The following is a 19,046-nucleotide window of genomic DNA, read 5'->3' as shown; positions in this document are numbered from 1 at the left end:
CCCCCCCCCCCCCCCCCTCCCCCCCCGCCCAAAATCCATTGGGCTTGCGTGCTGTCAATCTGACAATTTGAGTTGATCTACATAGAGCATTTCCCATTCATTTCTCCCATTGACGTCTGGAAAAATCAGTCTAAAAAGAGTTTTAGACCATGCTTGGGGCTAACCAGTTTCCGAGCAAAAGAACTGGCTACAACAAATATAATCACAGATAGAAGAAGCTATATGTTACAATTATGTGTGGTTACTTACTGGGCCTACTGATCATATTCACTCCATGATTTACGTATGATTGATAATTAACGACTGCACTTCCCAGAGCTGGGATGTGTCCAGGCTCCATTAGAAAGTTGCATTGGCCCCCCCAGTGAACAAAGGTATGTGGGTAGCCCCGATGGACCATGTCCTCTAAAACCATAGGCTACGTGTTATATCAATCTTTACTTAATTGAAGAACAGATGTTAATACAAAAAAAAAATAAAGCCATAAAGAAGAAGATGGTATTATCAAGGCAGTTTATTAACTGTTATTTATTTTAAACTGATTGAAACTAATGAAACTTTCCGCTCGTCTACCATTCAATTCTATTTCAATTCAATTTTATTTATAGAATCAATTCATAACAAGAGTTATCTCGAGACACTTTACCGATAGAGCAGGTCTAGACCACACTACAGAATTTGTTTGCAAAGGGTCTATGGCCCAATTGTCAATGGAGAGAGTGTTTTTCTTTCCAGAACCCACTGTCACTCCCCGATGTGAGTCAAGTGCAGATTTGAGTCGCGCATGCTCAAATGTAAACGGTTTACAGCATAACGTGTCATACTGAAATTTTAAGAGTATTTTTTGGGGGGCTTTTTTCCTTTATTTCAGAGTAACAGTGGATAGACAGGAAAGGTGGGAGAGAGATGGGGGATGACACGCAGCAAAGTGCCCCAGGTCGGATTTGAACCCGGGCCGCTGCAAAGGCCTCATCCTACATGGGGCACCCCGTCATACTGAAATTTGTGAAATCCATGAAATAATAAACTTTTCTCATTACAAACAATACCAGAAGATGGGAATCATTTCAAAAACGTTGTATGGTGTTTGATTGCTAACGTTAGCTCAAAACTCCATTCAACTGCCATCCTTTGTTGTGTTTGATGCTAACTTGTAGCCAGCAGTGAACCAACTTTGTTAAGTAAGTCCATTTTTTACTGTATTGACGTTACAGAAGCCTCTCGTTAGCGTCTTCTAGGCTACTTGTAGCAAAGTGACGAGTGCGCGACTCAAATCTGCACTCGACTCACATCAGGCCGTGACACCCGCTGTGGGCGGGACTGTTGAGCTCGATTGGATCAGACTTCTGTCAGTCTTTCAAAGCCATTGTCACATGATCAATTAATGTTTGTGACAACTATCCAAAATTCTAATGCCAACCAGCACTGGAATTCTTTTTAGTTTTTTTAAGTGTTAGACTGAGCCTATAGGAAATGTGTATTGAATTCAAATTTACAATTTGATTAAAATGAAAAAAAGTTAAACTAATTGTAAATGTAATGTTTTAGTTAGCAGAATTACATTGTGTTGTTTCATCCTATTCAGTATTTCCTATATTTCTAAGATAAGATTTTCTATGCTGTGTTTTGATAAAAAAAGGAGTTTATCGATGACTTTGTTTAATTCCTTGTTCATAATGAGTTACATACTTTACCTGTTTTCTAATGAGTTTCATCAGTCACATGGGTGGATGTCTCCAACTAGTTCTCAACTAGGGTATAAATGGGAGTGTCTATGTTTCTGTGGTAGCCCTGTGATGCATTGAAGACATGTCCATGGTGCCCCAGAGCATGCTGGGACAGACTGCCATCCCCTAAATCCTGACAAAGTAACAAAAATGTACCGCCTGAAATCTCTGGTGAGCATTAGGCTATATTACTAACAAGAATCTCATTTACAGTCCTTTACATTTAACATGAATGCATCAGCTCTTTAAACGAGCGGTGCGCGGTCCCTTTTTCTCAAGTTAGCTGAAGTTAGCTTAACGATAACCGGACGTTGGTGAATATTACTTTCAGAATAAAATAATTGCTGTGAACAGTCGTTAATTGCATTTTTGTCTTAACTTTGGCGACTCAGACTCTATGATGAAGGTGCAGAACATTTCAGTAGTGCAGAATTACCCTTTACCTTCTGATGTGACAGTGTAAGCTTAACATCCATGGTGCTGTTATAAGAAAAAGTATCAAGAAAAAAATATATGGCAGCACAAATGCATCCATGTTTATGTTGGGATTATGTAATGTAATAATAATAATAACAATAATAAAAAATGTATGGGTGCCTTTCATATCACTCATAGAAACCTTACAGTTAAAACAAGAAAATTTACAATTTAAAAGGCAAATATAATTACATTTAAACAAACACATTTAAAAGGTTGAGATAGAAAATTAAAACAAAACCATCTAGAAAGCCCTCAGGTAGGTTATACGGGTGTGTAGCGTTGTTTTAATAAAACACAATCAATATGGCCATCTTGTTATAACAGCTTTCAAGACTTACATGCTTGTTTTAGAAATTATTTGTAATAATGATGACATCAAAGTAAGATGGCTTGCATCAATACATTGTTTATTAGATTTTTGTTTAGAAATAGACACACTTTTAAGGATAAAGTACTCTCCATTAAATGTTAAAGTATATTTTTGTATAGCTGTGTGCTGCAAGGTAATTAATGACTGGTTGTATTTTCCCATTGCATAAAATAGTAAATCAAGGTTTTAAAAGTAAACGATACGGTATGAGTGCTTGACATTAAAACAGTATATTTTTATGTCTAAGTACCGTATCTCCATTTGTTTCTATGTAACAGGTGCCACTTTGACACAATTGGTAAGAAGCTCTTATTGTGAAGGTAATGATCGGATGTGGTGTTTGCCATTGTTGATAACTTGACACTGGTCTGGAAGGAGTGACTCGTTGACTGCGGAGACCGCAATTTCGGCAACATGGGAGCCGTTGTGGGATTTATTCTGAACGGATTTTAAGAACCGTCGGGAAAATGGCAGAGAGGTGAGTCAAACAACATACGTGCTTTGTTTTTCTCCCGCTTGCCTTTTTATCCGATGCCTTTATCTCAGAGCAGAGGGAGGCATCCAACCCAGCGACGAGGCTAACAGTGGTTCGTTTGGTCGCTTTGCTGAGGCGGATTTTAGCTAGCTTAGCTCGCCACTTATTCGCTCACGAACATTATTTTTTTTGAAATATTGAAAAACATATCTATGAATTCAGGCGTGTGCTCGTCCCACTCACTGTTGGTTGTTGGCTCGGGCTTGTTTCTTTGGATATGACAAGGTGGAAGGAGCCGACAGGGAGGCTGTAGGGCTGCATGATGATGCTGTTGCACCTGTCGGTCTAAATTGCCGTCGCTTTGCTGGAATGCAGCTAACCTGCTCATCTAGCTGGATGCTAGCAGCACACCCACCTATGCGCCCGTTATCAGTGTGGGCTGAGGCTTGGCTAGCCAGGTTACCCCAAGCCTCCCTCGCAGCATCCCTCATCTTCATGATAGATGGAGGCGCTTCCCATGAGAGGAGGCACTGAGCATGGAGAAGTGTGGCACCCTCCGGTTACCTCTCTAACACCGTCGTTTTTAACCCTGTAACGTTAGCTAGTTGTCAGGAGGCAGAAATACCCTTGGTTCCCAGTCTGCGCCCTAATGAGTGGCATTTCCACATTAATTTGCGTAAATTCACGCCTTTCATTAAAACAGCTAAACAGCCATTTTTTTTAATGAATTGTCCTTGTGGGGAATTCTATAGCATGTGATCTAGCAATTTAGGAAATGAGTCATTATTTGAAGTCTATGATAACCATTTTCAGAACTGCTGTTTGCCACACTCTCCCACTGACGGCGGGAGGTGGTGTACCAACTCAACGACAAAAGTCCAATTTGTACTGAATTAAGAGTTGCATGGTTTAATTAATCATCTACGTATTAGAGGGCATTTGTTAATGGTGCAAGTTATCCAAATCCAAGTTATACCTGGCATGTAAAGTCGCCGCGGCTCAAGGAAACAACTAAAACATCCGAAATTTGAATTGGGTTTGGCGTGACAGAAGAGGGAATGTCAGTCACGAAACTTAGCATCAACATCAAAGCGTTCTGCCGCACAAAGCTTGAGATGGAGAAAAAATATCGCATTTTTATCACGTTTATTGGCTTTTAAAAGTGAGGGTGTGGGCCGAATCTTGAATATAGACATTTGCACCCCCCCCATCTTTCCTAGCAGCAAGCAATCTCATGAGCCCGAGTTAATAATTGATGGCTGTTAAATTTGTGTTGCAGGGGTCATTCAGCCTCATGTAAATCACTCCTGTAGGTCTGCCCTGTGGGCTTTGGAGCATTATACAAATCCAGGCGTGTTTGCCAGAGTCACTCACATTGGCTTACTTCACTCAAGCCATTGATCTGGTCAAAATGCACCATCATCATTCACAAGTGCAGTAGTAATTGATGAATGATCAGATAGCATTTGGCCTTGTGATCAGGTGTTGTTGATGTGGGTCAAGGTATTATCAGCCTGGAGAGTCCAATGTGGAGATGATGGCTCCTGAATGCATCTCAGGACTTGGACTTGGACATCGATACATGAGGCCAGGTATTGTTTTCAATTTTTGGATATCGTAGTATTGTGATATGACACAAGTGTTGTCTTTTTCTGGCTTTAACGTCTGCGTTGCAGTAAATTGATGTCACTGATCTCACCAGACTTAACGTAACAGCAGTTTTTGGATTTGCCTTTTATTGTATCCACATTATTGATGATTATTTATCAATAATTTATCAGCAGTCAACCCTGCAACATCGGTACAACATCGACATGGATGTATTGGTCAAAAATAATGTGACATTTGATTTATTTTTATTTCCTATCCCCCAGCCCTACTTGGACTTTGTGGTTTTGATGAAAAAAACGGAACTATTTCCTTGTTTTGCACAAACAATAAGAAAAGCATCTCACCAGACGCCACACACAAGACCACCTGCTTCTTGCCGCGAGGTTACATAGTGGTTGCACACTCAGACTTAAGAGAAAAGTGGAAATTTGTGGAAATTATCCACAATGGAGTGGTCAAACTCTGGCAGCAAGGATGGGTTTATAGGGCCTCCCAGAAAGATACGACGGCTTCAGCCAAAGGAATGTTTCACCGACCCCGGCAGTGTGTTTGAGCCTCAACCGTATTGTTTTATTTGTTTTATATCAGTGAAAAAAAAGTTTTTTCTTACATTTTTTTCTTAACCCTCGTTTTGTCTTCCTGTCCAAATTGAAAATCAACCCTTTTGTTGAGGCTTTTCATCAAAATTCTTAAGTTTTTGTCCATTTTTGCATCATTTTTTTTTTTCAACGTTTGCCACATTGTTTGACGTTTTCAACACATTAACTTAAGTTTTATCGTTATTTTAGAGATTTATGATCAATAAACCTCATTTATCGGACATTATATCTAATGTTTGAGTTAAAAAAGCCAATATTAGAAATTATTTAAACCAAAATGAAATGGATGTTGATGGATAGTCACAGACTGGAATATGTCAACTTTCACTCAATACTATTTCAAAACCACTTCAGTGTTTTATCAAATGCTATGAAATTGCATAAGACACCCCAATATTATAGAGATTTGTACCTGCCAGAGAGCGTTTTGTAGAATCAATCAGGTTATTTTGGGTAATTGCGATTACTATTTGCATCTTTGGTTTGCCCGAAGCATCAGAAACGCTGCTTGGTTTTGTGCGGACTTCTCACACGTACGTGTAAACTTGGTGTGAAAACACCCTTTCAAGTTTCATAACTCTCGGTGACTCCACTTTGACTTTTTTTCCCGCTCCTCGGTTACTGATTTCCTTTTCCCGATTGCCTTTCAACAACCTTGAGTGAATTTTTTTGTTTGCACTCAAGTTTGAAATCTATGCATATAAATAGATTGTGTAGATTCTGAGGCAGCTGCTGTCCAAACTCCGATCTCACCATGTGTTGTGGTTGCATGGCATTCCAGTCGGTTGAACTGCTCTGCAAAGAGAAATGATGTGCACTTCTTCTGTGATTTTTCTCTCGGCACGATTAATTAATTAATTAATTGATTTTAATAGCTCTTGAAAAATAACAATCTGTCAACATGAATTCTCCTTGAACTCTTGACATATCTTGGCCAGTCCATTCACGAGAATAACCCAAACACGGAAGTCAGTGAAGAACTAAAGGGCAAAATGCAAGGTAACAATCCTACAGTCGTACTGTTCCTGGTCCCAGAGCTGAACTTGAGACCATCCAGAAAGATGTTGTTGACACACATCAGCAACATCTATCAACCCACACATGACGGCTCCACGCCGCACGTGTCTTCACGTCTGGCAGCCAGCTTGACATATGATCCCAGCAGCAGGGTGGGGCACTGAGCGCGCGTTTGGCTGCATCAGCCTGTGGTTGAAATATTCATATCGCCGTGCTCGGGCCACTTAGCTTCTGCCATATCTGTCACATACGTACACTCATGTTGTCCCTAGCGTCTCTTCATCTGGGACATAAAGAGGCCAGATGTTTTATTTAATTCCAAGCCTTTATTTTAAGACACAGGAAATCAATTGACTTTGACCATCACTTTTTGTATCTATTTTGTTTCTTTTGCGGGGGCTTTTATTGATAGGACAGTTGTAGACAGGGAAGGAGGCAGATAGAAAGGGGACAATAGCGAAATTATAAAAGTGGTATCAGAAAAGTATTGTTTTGAATGATGCCCTGCTGACGCTCCAACATTTAAATATTCTGCTCCGCGCTCCTTCTGAAATCCTCCCGCTGGCTCCCACCACACGCCTGCGTTCCGCTCCGCTCACACGCTCTGATCTGGATAATCTAGAGCAGGGATCTTCAGCAGTCCTCCGAGTCGATGCAGTGGGGGCCTCCAAACTATCTAAAATGTGAACGTCAAAGAGATCAAAAGAAACGCTCTGTCCCTACTTAGACATTACCACTTTGTTACCAGCAGTATTAACAGCACATAGAAAGTGGGTGGACATAAACGTCTTGCTGACTCCTTTATTCAGACTGTATTGCATACAGAGTTAAATCTCTACTTTCATTGATTTTGGGGTGTCTTATTCAATTTTATAGCATTTTAAAAACAAATTGAAGTGGGTTTGAAATAGCATTGAGTAAAAGTTGACATATTCCAGTCTGTGATTATCCATCAACTTTAATTTTAGTCAAAATAATTCCTAATTTCTGCTTTTCTAACTCAAACTTTAGATATCATTTCCTATAATTAAGGTTTGACCATAAATTCCAAAAATAAATGTGAAACTAAAGTTATGAGTTAGTTTTATGTAGTGTTGAAAACGTCAAAAAATGTGACAAACATTGAAAAAAGCATCAAAAGTGTTGCAAAAAGAAACAAAAACGGAAGGAAAGGTAAAAACATTGATAAAGCGGTCAACAGAATTGTTGATTTTCAATTGTGACGGGAAGACAACACGAGGGTTAAGATGGGTTGATTGTAGTGTTTCATGGGTCCCAAACACAGACGCCCAGTTTTACCTGTCCCCCCCACCCCCCACAGGCACAAAACACAGGTGTGAAATCCCATCGCAGCACTGTTACTTTTTTATAATAAAAAAAAATGACAATAGTATCATTTGGAATGCCTCAGTAACATATCTCCAGTTTATTTCCTGCACATCTGTTTGAACGTGCATGTGTATGGAGGCAGTGAACGACCCTCCATATGTGTGTGTGCGCATTTAGCGAACAGTAGCACACCCGGCTGTTGGGTTAATAAAATGTTGATATGTATCTCAGGGTTGTTGTGTTTGTTCTCATGGGCTCCGTCTTTTTCACCCACATGAAAGCGTTCACAAACTGTTCACTTCCCATTGATGTTGGGACATGAAAGGACGGAAGTTTGTACCAGGCTGTAGTCTGAGCTGTTCATTGTTCATCCGTGTAATCAGTTGATGAAGAAGCGTCAGGCAGACACATGTCATTGTGCCCCAGACATATGTTTAACCAATAGCTCACGACAGGCCGTTGTGAGTTGTGATTATATCACAGCTAAGGGGCGTCGTTCAGCCAGACGCGAGGCATCATAAAGTGTCAAGTATGGCAATCTAAAATGGGAGTCGCATTTCCAATTTAAATAGATTATTATTATTATTAATGTTCAATCACGTTGAGTTAAAATGACTGTTTTTGTCTATGGAGTCTGGCTTTGGAAGAGAGCCCAGATAACAGTTTCTCATTGGAAAGGGCGTTCTGACTGCAAGGTAAAAAAAATAATATTTGAAATACTGCACAATTAATCTAAATTTGATTGAAATTGCTAGATGGACTAGTGCGATATCCAAATCGCTACACTTGGCTGAGTAACACATACAGAATACTTAACTTTACTTTACCGTAACCCAGAAAACCAAAGCATGGACATATTGTTGAATCTGCTAAATTAAATTGGTAGAAATGTACATTACGGCAAACTTGAATGCACATAGGAGGTTATCCACATTCATTTTTCCCCGGCCTTAATATGAGGCCGGCCTTTATTTGTCCGTTTTGACCACGCCCCCGGCCACTATCAGAGGCCCGGCTTTTAATCAACTTTCAATCAACTTTAATCAATCAGGCAGCCCTACTTAAAGTACACGTGTCAATCTGGATCCGGCATGCAAATCAATTTAGGTTCAAAACAAATGTTTTCAAACTGCGACTACAGAAGTTCCCACAGAACCAGTGAGTTTGCATATTCAGGCTGTGAAATGCCTTGTTTCGCTTGATTTGTTATTCTCTGTAATGGCTAAGGACCTTACTTGCTAACGTTTTGGGCTTTTAAAGTGGACCAAATTGCATGTGAGAAGGCTAAATGAGAAATATTTGACTTTTGATTAAACAAAAGCATCTCAAAAAACTATAGTCTACATGTCTGGCCCTTGTTGTGATTCTTTTTCCAGTGTGGCCCTTAATGAAAGTGAGTTGGACAAAGGGATACTTTGCTGAATTTAGACTAGTTCTGTGTAATGGTAGTGTGTGTGTGTGCAGATAACCAGCTTCCCTCCCTTTCACCAGCCATCAGTTTGTTAGTTTAACGTTTATTTCTCAAATGTGGTGTGGAATTGAAGTGAATTAGCAGGACATTATAGCCTAGACCTGACTGCATCCCACTGCTGGGGCTGGGTTGAGCTTTCCTTCTCCAACACTGTTCCCTAAACGATACTTTTAAAACGGTGCCGGTGCCTGAATCGATAAAGAAGACCACACAAATTCAAATGATGTAATAAAAATGACTTGTAACAAAAACTTGTTTTGGTACCCAACGGTACCCACTGATGTTTCCCCAACAGGGAGGGCTGGGTTTAGGGCATCCCAATATTAGGAAAAAAACCTAATTGCTATTATTTTGACTGATATTGTGATTGCGATGTGATTCACGATATTGGAGGCAATGATCATTTTTGTGTAATTATTTTCATTTTCATTGAAAAAAAAAAATAGGATTGATTGATTTAAATTTTTTTTGCATGGATCTATCCCGAACAAAGTTTTTTTTTTCCTTCAGTCTGTAGGATAGGATTTGTAGGCCGGGACTAATCTGCAGCACGACAATACTTCATATTAAAACGGTTTGAAACATATTTTGCCTTTAAATATTGCGCTCCCCACCAGCGATTTGGATATTGTACTAGGTCATATTGCGACTTCAACAAAATTGCAATTAATTGTGCAGCCCTAGTTTGGTTCCCATAGCTGATTCCATTTTGCATCTGTTTGCTGGCTGGCTAAATAGCCAAATTACAGCACTAGCAAATCCCTTTTCAAACCGTTTTACTACCTTATCCACTTTCTGATAAGCAAAGATTAATGCATTAACAAACTGGTGGCAGCCTCTAATTCTTAGTTTGGCTTAATAAACAGCAAATAAGCTTGACCCATACTAGGGGTTAAAAGTCAGGATATCTCAGCGTCTGCTGCTCCAATTTCTTTTTTACAACGGTGTCTTGTATAGCCTCCCAGCATCATGCAAGTGCTATACCAAATTGCCGGAGTACTCCTTTAAATAACCTTTACTGCCTGACACAACGTATGGGTGGGGATCCAGTAGCAACGCCTGTAATTAGGGTTAGGGACAAAAGGGAAATCGTAACTCCCACCAAACAGCTCTGAACTCAAGCAACAGTTGTATAAAGAACAACTTTAATGTCGTGTTGTGCACAAATTGCGTACTGTGTTTAAATGTGTGTCATCTTTTACGTTTTATGTCAAACACTTTGTGATTTGAATTGCCCACTATAAATACATTTGACTTACTTACTTACTTACTTACGTGTTTCTTTTTTTTAAAGATTATTTTCCCCGCATTTTAGGCCTCTATTTTCCATAGGATAGATGACGACATGAAAGGGGAGAGAGAGGGGGAATGACATAAAGCAAAGGGCCGCACGTCGGTGCCGAACCCGGGGCCGTCGAGTCGAAGTAAAGTGGGCGCCAACCCGGCCACACTTTACTTATGTGTTTCTGCATGTGGCCTTCGTCACGGTCATCATAAAACACATTAAAGACAACATTTAAAAATGTTAATAGGGTTTTGACCTCTTCAGACGTTTGCGCGGCTCTATGCACTTTGAAAGTCGGATTGTCTCATTTTCATCATGTGAGATTGATGTCCTTTACTGTCCAATACCTGTTTTTCCATTAAAAAAGTCTGTTTCTAAGATTTCTTTCTCGATTTCTTCTGCTCAGTAACCCCCATGCACTTGCAGTATGCATTTGCGGATACTTCAAACATGTCCGTCACATGTCATATTTCCTCTGCCATAGCGTAGAATGATTAATTGTGGTGCAGCCCTAATCTTTAGCAGTTGGCTTGCCTGTGGGTGGGCAAAAAGCCGAGAGGAGGGGATGGGGTGGACAGAGGACGGAAAGGACGTTAGAGCGGGGAAAATAGAGACAGAGTTATGAGATAATATTGACAGGCGGTAGAGTGAAGTAGCAGCAGTACTGTGAGAGCACCACGTCGTCTCCATCACTCTGTGCCCGAAAAAACGAATGTGCCACAGTGTCACGCTATCGAGCTCTCCGCTGCTGTTGTTGGACACTGATTGCTCATGGCTGCAGCAAAGCCTGTTTGAATTAGAATACGAAAGTGAGCAGAGATAGCAGCATATTGACCGGCATTGACAGTGGATGTAGGGGGAGAGTGAGAGGCAGGGCTAGATAGTGGGAGTATTGACAGATAAAAAGAGCAAGAGCACTTTCTCTCTCTCTAATAGGATTATTGTGTAAATGTGTTTGTCTGAAGGGCTGCCCCTACAGACTCGCAAATCTGTGTGTGTATGTCTGTGTGGGCCCAGTGGTAGAGAATAAAGGAAAACAAGCAGTATTAGGTAGGGGTGTCTCACGATTTTGATCAAAATGAGCTTTTGATTTTGATAATAATATAATAGCAGGATCTGCCATTCCCCCGGTATATTTATTTTTCTCTCACCACCCCCACCTACTTGCGCATGACTGAAGAAAAAACGGAGTCTGCGAAGACAGAGAAACAACCACACTGGAAAATCCTCCTGCTTCCCTGAAGTCACCAAATGGCAACATTCTGCCTTCCCCATGAGTGACTTTTGTTTACAAAACATACAACAAAGGTTAAGCATTTGGGCTTTGACGGGACTTCATGGTGCGTTCATGTTCACCTCGTTAAACTATTGGTTAATTTTGAGAAACTCAAACTGTTGTCGTAAAGCACCCTTCTACCGTCTGGTGGCTCTCATACAGATACATAGCTTTAAAATCAGGGATTTTTATTAATCCCTGAAGGGCAATTCAGTTTCCACAGTCTTAGATTCAAAACAGCAGTCTAGAACTCAATGGGGGACATCACTGATGCTCTGTCTATAGTTACACCCCTAATTAGTACCACTAAAATCACAGGCGGGCCCTTGGCCCATTATCCCTAAATGGCCCGTCGCCTCTAAAAATGACACACAAACTGTGATTTCAGCCTGCTGTTTAATAAATATAGCAAATATATTTGGGGCCAAATTAGAGTAATAATGAAACCAAAAAAAACCACAAAAGCTGTTTCATGCTTCTTGCGTTCAGTGCGGTTGACGCGATGCGGACGGCGAAAGGGCGCAAGCGCGGCCTGAGAGACGGTGTGTGTGATCGCCGCGCAACGGCAAGATTTGTAACGATGCGGAGGCTCTCGCATAGGCCGCGTTGCCGCGATTGGCTCCAGGAGGTAAGAAGTCGGTCCTTTGAGCCTCTCCGAAAGCAATCGGTACGAAAGACCAGCCGTCCGCAGCGCACCGACCGCGCTGAACGCAAGAAGCATGCAACCGCTTTTACTAAATCTTGCACCGTTGTTTTGTTGTTTAGATTTTTTTTGGGGGACTTGTCCAATAGTTTCTGGCTGTCCCCCTTTTTTTTTTTTTTCATCCTGCAACATTTTGCAACGCTCTAATCATCATGACACCTTGTTAGGTTTAATATATTTTGAGCTATGTTACAGTGCATATACAGCGGTTGTTAGGCAGCCCCCTGTTGCCATGTTACAGTGATGATGTTTCTTTTTTGTGGGCAATTTTTTTCAGTCAGTAAAATCCGCACTTTGGTTGACAATGTGGTAAACTGTTGTTCTAGCGGGATGTTTGTACATTTCCTAATGCTCTTTTATCAGCTCAAGCCCCGTGTCAGTTAGTGCTGCTGCTCCCAGTAAGCAAAGCCTGTTAGCCTGTCGGCTCCCATTCCCCACAATCCACTCACACAGATGGAAAAAAACAACAGCACTGCAAATATGCCATCCCTCATGTTCCAAATGCAATTACAAGACTTTCTAATGAATACTGAATGCCAGAGTCAGTCTTAGCCTAAATCTAGATGTTTTGGAGCTTGTTTACGGGGTAAAAATACTGCTGAATAATGGAGCTGCCATGAAGTCTTTCTGGTCTGTCAGCGTAAAGACCTTACATTAAGCAGGCACACGGGGTGCAGTGGACTTAAGCCGCCTACAAATCATCTGCAGTAAAAACCGCTGTGCCCTGGTTGTGCCATTTTTTTCCCTAAGGGGAGAGCAGAGGAGACGACTCGGAGTAAGCGCTACCCTTGGCGTAGCGCAGCGGTCGGGATTTGCCGCTGCCCCCAAAGGAGGGCTGATCGAGGAATTGTTTCCAAATCAAAACTGAGATTTGAAAGAATGCAATAAGGCAATCGCAAAGCCCACGTTTGTTGAATTTGAATGTTTAGCAGAGCCGCGGGAACATATTTTGAACTGGGGGTGCTGACAAATTTCCAGTGAGGTTTTCAGCCATAGTCAACCACCACACACCGAACCGCATCCATCACAATTTATTTCACTGTTAAGAGATTAAAGTCATTATAAATAGCTTATCCAAGACAATAATTAGCCTGCCACAGGCTACTGACCCGGAAACACCAGAAAACAATAGACCGTTACCGCTATTCAACCAAATATAAATTTCTTTCTTACCCATAGGCCTACTGTTGAGATAAAGACTCTTTATTAAAACAAAGGCACTTAGTGGTGTCAAAAACGTTCTAAGGCTTTGATAATAAAACTCCAACATGTGTAAGCTACACGCTCCACAAGCATAAAAACAAGAATAAAGTCCATATAATACAAGACAGAACCAACTAGGCACGGGTAACGAAGGACAGGCACACGGCTGTGACATTGGCACAGAATAAACACATCACTGAATTATATTAAATCAAATGAAAGTGAAGCAAGCCAGTCAGTCCTGACACAAACATTGAAATTGAGAAATGCAGCCTTGAGTTTTTGTAGCACAGCAATAGCAAATTTAAGGCCCTGCTTCTACTAGCTTGGCTAACAACATAAGCTGCCGGGTCGTCTGTTGCTAGCAGGTCGCTCTGGGAGTGTGGAGGTGGAGAGGTGCTGCTAGCTTGGCTAACAACATGAACTGCCTCGTCGTCTGTTGCTAGCTGGTCGCTCTGGGAGTGTGGAGGTGGAGAGGTGCTCCTAGTTTGGCTAACAACATTAGCTGTCTGGTTGTCTGTTGCTAGCAGGTCGCTCTGGGAGTGTATGGAGGTGGAGAGGTGCTGCTAGCTTGGCTAACAACATTAGCTGCCTGGTTGTCTGTTGTTAACTGTTCGCTCTGGGAGTGTGGAGGTGGAGAGATGCTGCTAGCTAGGCTAACAACATTAGCTTTCTGGTCGTCTGTTGTCAGCAGGTCGCTCTGTGACTGTGGAGGTGGAGAGGTGCTGCTAGCCTGGCTAACAACATTAGCTGCCTGGTCGTCTGTTGCTAGCAGGTCGCTCTGGGAGTGTGGAGGTGGCGAGCTGCTGCTCCTTCTTTCGATTACAGTTGCTGAGTTTTCTGCCTCCAACTCCCAACAAAGACAGTAAAGAAGGAAGATGTCTCACTCTGTAGCTAAAACAGAGACCCAAACACACAGGGTGAAAACAGGATCTGCAGCAATGTGCAGTACAACAAAACATGTTTTTTTGAAAATAAAACCATGTAAACCTATTCTGGTACAACCTCAAAATACAATTATTATTATTATTATAGGTACATTATGGACCTAAAAAAGTCCATAATATGGGCACTTTAACATTTTTTTACATTGACCTGTTTTTTTCATAAGATAAATGCTGGAATAACATTTACATAACACAGATTGTTCACAGAAACATCATATTCGTAGTGGATTTTTCATTTATATGTATATATAATATATATATATTTGATCCTTGCACAAGAACAAAGAGCAGTTTGGATGGGGTCTCATGTTACAATGCATGACATGTTTTATTTGTTACATAGTGAAAATTAAACTGTAGCTAAATGCAAATTAAATTGTAAACGGAATATCTGGCAGAAAAATTGTAATTAGAGTCCGCCCCCAAATCGTTTAGCCCTAACTGAAAGTTCGTGGTTCGCGGTGTTTCCGGTGATCATGTGTAGGCGGCTTAGAGGTGTGAGTTGATCAGGCTCACTATTTTGTATTAATGAGAGGTCTTGTGTGGTTATTGGATGGATTTGGATAAGTTTTTGTGTTAGTTTTGCCACTTTACTCGAACCAAAGATCAAAACACCTGTTTTCTTCTTTATTCTGTTGGCTATTCAGGTGATTTCCTGGCACGCGTCAGTTACACATTTTGAACTTCCGCGTCGTGTAGACTGTTACATGTTGACATATTTATGCCCATATCCACATATGTAATGCACTGGTGTAATTGTTGAATACGTTATGAATACATGGTTCTAAAATTGTATGATGTTTTTGTTGAGTTTTTATTATTCTGTATTATTATACTATTTAAATACTTTTTCTTTTTGGATCATTCCCCTGACAAATAACCCATATTACAAAAAAAGACTAAAACTGACACTAAAACTAAACTACAGCTAAGCGTGTTAAAAATGTAAAACTAACAAAAACTAAACTGAATTTGAAAATAAAAAGTAAAAACTAAATGAAAAACTAATGAAAAATGCAAAACTATAATAACCTTGGCATCTTGGCACTCTTACATCTTTAAATTCAAGTTTTACTTATTATACCCAGTATTTTGATGTCAGGATTATTATTTGTTTTATTGACATCACAGATTTGTTTTCATGGAGTGTCTGTATATAGTAAAGTCACTGTTGCTTCTCTAGGCACATTTTCTTTTTTTGGGGGGGGGGCTACACATGACAATAGCCATGTTCTGTCTGTGTACAGAAAAGGCAATGAGTTTGTGTTACCTTATTTGACAGAAATCTATAATATTTCTGACAATTTGATAAACAAATAAAACAAACAATAAAACAAAGAAAACATGAGTGAGAAGGCACAACACAAGTCTTTTATTGGTTATGGGATTCACAATGAACTTTAGGTCCTAACAGAATTGCACAATCATAAAACAAAACATGGCAACAAAGAAAACAATGAAACAACCACTGTTTAAAAGTCTACATACCCTTAGTTCTTTATACTGTGTATTGCCACCTTTAGCATCAATGACAGCGTGCAGTCTGTTCTAGTATAGTATAGTTGTCTAAGAGACCCTGAATTCTTTCAGGTGGTAAAGCTGCCCATTCATCTTGGCAAAATGCCTCCAGTTCATGCAAAGTCTTTGGTCGTCTTGCATGAACCGCACGTTTGAGATCTCCCCAGAGTGGGGGGTCAACTTGGTCTTGTGCTTGGGCTCATTGTCGTGCTGGAAAGTCCAAGAGCGTCCCATGCGCAGTTTCCCTGCAATAGAATGCAAATTGTCTTATATAGTTTCTGATAACATGCTGCGTTCATCTTGCCATCAATCTTCACAAGATTCCATATGCCTTTAGAGCTCACAACCCCCCCCCCCCAAAACATCAGTGAGCCACCACCACGCTTTAAGGTGGGGATGGTACTGTGTTCACTATAGGCCTTGTTGACCCTTCTCCAAACATATCGCTTTTGGTTGTGACCATAAAGCTGTATTTTGGTCTTGTCACTCCAAATAACAGTGTGCCAGAAGCTGTGAGGCGTGTCAAACAGTTTTCAGGCATATTATAACCGGGCTTTTTTGTGGCATTGACACAGTAAAGGCTTCTTTCTGGCAACTTTACCATGCAGCTCACTTATGTTCAAGTACCGTTGTGTTGTGCTCCTTGCAACAACCATACCATCTTTTTCCAGAGCAGCCTGTATTTCCCCTGACGTTACCTGAGGGTTCTTCTTTGCATCCCGAACAATTCTTCTTGCAGTTTGGGCTGATATCTTTCTTGGTCTACCTGACCTTGGCTTGGTATTCGGAGATCCAAGAATTTTCCATTTCTTATAAAGTGATTGAACAGTAGTGACTGACATTTGCAAGGCTTTGGATATCTTTTTAAATCCTTTTTTCCATCTTTATAAAGTTCCAATACCTTGTTACAAAGGACTTTTGACAGTTCTTTTCTGCTGCCCATGGCTCAATATCCAGCCTGCTTAGTGCATCTACGTGAGAGCTCACAAACTCATGGACTACATATACACACACACTAATTGCAATTTACAAAGCCACAAGTGTAGGAAATAACCTTTAATTGCCCTTTTCACCTGTGTGTGTCACTTTGTGTGACTGTAACAAGGCCAAACTTTTGATGAGGCCATTTGGTTTGTTTCTGACATAAATATTGTTTAAAAAGCAGCCAAATTATTACTATTATGGAAAAAGATATGTCTTCATATGATCCCTATGCTTACATCAGAGACGGTTATTTTGCATGATGAGTCATATTTTCAAACTGTATGCCAACATTTTAATTTCTGCCAGGGTATGCAAATGTGTGAGCACAACCGTATATAAGCTTGAGTTAATGAAACCCCAATCAACAAAACTGCTTAAAAAAGTAATATTTATTTAAATGCCACTGATAAATTCAAATCCGATTAAGAGTATCCTTAATAAGAGTCTAGTATCGATAAAATTCTAACAATACCCATCCCTAGTTGTCCATGTAACCTTTGATCCAAAACGCTCAATCCCAAAATAAACAATTAAATGCACTGTCCCAGTCAAATAAAGTCAACAACAAATATTTGTGTGTGTGTGTGCCTATGTTTTAAGCCGGATGAATAAATCATGAATCACCAACGCCTGCGGTCTGGCAGGAATTGTGGTGAAGCCGGTGCCTAAGAGCTTGAGTGCAATGGGGGAGGGTGGGGTTGTTAACAAGCAGGAGGCAACTTTAATTAGCCATGCTGCTGTTGAAGAACTCATCAGCCTAATGCGGGACACACACAAACAAACACACGCACACACACACACACACATGCACTTAGTTAGCTTAGAGAAATGAAACATACCCTGTCAGGCATTGTTGTTGTTGTGGGGGTGTTGGGGGGAGTTGTGGGGGTGGAGGCAGCACAGTGAGAGAGGAAGCTGGAGTGGGACACTTTGATTCGTACACAATTAACAACACACACCCTAGGGCTGCATGATATGACCTAAAATCAAAATCCTCATTAATTGCACATTTTACCTGGATAATAGGGATTGTCTTAGTCGATCATTCATAATTTATATAAAAATTCATTTATTTAACTTTTTATGAAGATAAAATGCAATGAAAATACAAAAAATACAGCATGTTTTTCCTCGATGAGATCTTCATTACAAGAAGAAGAACTTGTGGTTGTTTAACTGGATGTTCAGTTAGGCTAAACATGAAGATATAAGCGCAGCGGTACTCTAAAGCAGCGGAACCTGCAGCTCTGAGACCCTCGTTTGTTCCAAAAGATTAAATAAAAAAAAAAGAATGGAAAAAAAAAGTTGATGTTAAACAATAACTTAACCAAAAACAGGTTTTGCCAAAATGTGACTCTAAACTATCCAAGGCACGTTTTCAAGAAAAAGGGTGAGAGAGATTAGCCTTTCTAACAATTAATTAGGCTACTTAAAGGTCCTATGACATGGTGCTCTTTGGAGGCTTTATACCTTAGTGGTCCCCTAATACCATATCTGAAGTCTCTTTAATGTAGATCTTAGTTGTCCCCTAATATTGCATCAGACCTCATAACGGGCAAGATAAAGTAGCCTAATTTGTTAAAGGTCACTTGGCAGGAAAATTTCACTTCATGAGGTTTTTAACGTTAGACTGCCTATGGCACCCCAGTGGCTAGAAATGCCGATAGGTGTAAACCAAGCACTGGGTATCCTGCTCTGCCTTTGAGAAAATGAAAGCTCAGATGGGCTGATCTGGAATCTCGCCCCTTATGAGGTCAATATGAGGTCACAGCCTTGTCTCCCCCCAGCCTGTGGGTGAGCCGCCCTACTGGTCTCCACTGCCTCTCCCAGTTCAACCAGTTTCTCATTAGCAGCCTGTCTCTGTGTTGGTGTAAGAAAGCCCAGGTGCTTGTGACGAGGGTCCAGCATTGATGAGATCAGGGGGGCGAATGGCACAAACTCACCAGACTAACCCTGTAGAAATACAGTGGGTAAAGGAAAGTATTCAGACCCCTTTAAATTTTTCACTCTTTGTTTCATTGCAGCCTTTTTCCAAAAATCAAAAAAGTTCA

The 19,046-nt window shown here is 40.6% G+C and overlaps 1 protein-coding gene and 2 long non-coding RNA genes across 3 annotated transcripts in view; 2 read left to right on the top strand and 1 right to left on the bottom strand.

Moving 5' to 3' along the window:
* The window catches only part of LOC117950576, a 20,716-nt gene extending 6,081 nt beyond the window's left edge, over window positions 1–14,635 (bottom strand). Inside the window, exon 1 of the long non-coding RNA XR_004657945.1 lies at window positions 14,620–14,635. This is a non-coding gene — a long non-coding RNA (uncharacterized LOC117950576). The remainder of the gene's footprint in view (window positions 1–14,619) is intronic.
* Window positions 2,915–19,046, top strand: part of arhgap39 (Rho GTPase activating protein 39) — an 85,865-nt gene continuing 69,733 nt past the window's right edge. The window contains exon 1 of the mRNA XM_034881693.1: window positions 2,915–3,055. Within this exon, the coding sequence (XP_034737584.1) occupies window positions 3,045–3,055 (11 nt within the window). The 5' untranslated portion in view covers window positions 2,915–3,044. The remainder of the gene's footprint in view (window positions 3,056–19,046) is intronic.
* Window positions 18,569–19,046, top strand: part of LOC117950577 — a 16,360-nt gene continuing 15,882 nt past the window's right edge. Inside the window, exon 1 of the long non-coding RNA XR_004657946.1 lies at window positions 18,569–18,579. This is a non-coding gene — a long non-coding RNA (uncharacterized LOC117950577). The remainder of the gene's footprint in view (window positions 18,580–19,046) is intronic.

Source organism: Etheostoma cragini, chromosome 9, assembly GCF_013103735.1.
Source record: "Etheostoma cragini isolate CJK2018 chromosome 9, CSU_Ecrag_1.0, whole genome shotgun sequence".
In the NCBI taxonomy this organism is placed as follows: Eukaryota; Metazoa; Chordata; class Actinopteri; order Perciformes; family Percidae; genus Etheostoma; species Etheostoma cragini.
The sequence above is the reverse complement of the archived record's forward strand: the minus strand, read 5'-3'. Positions and strand labels throughout refer to the sequence as shown.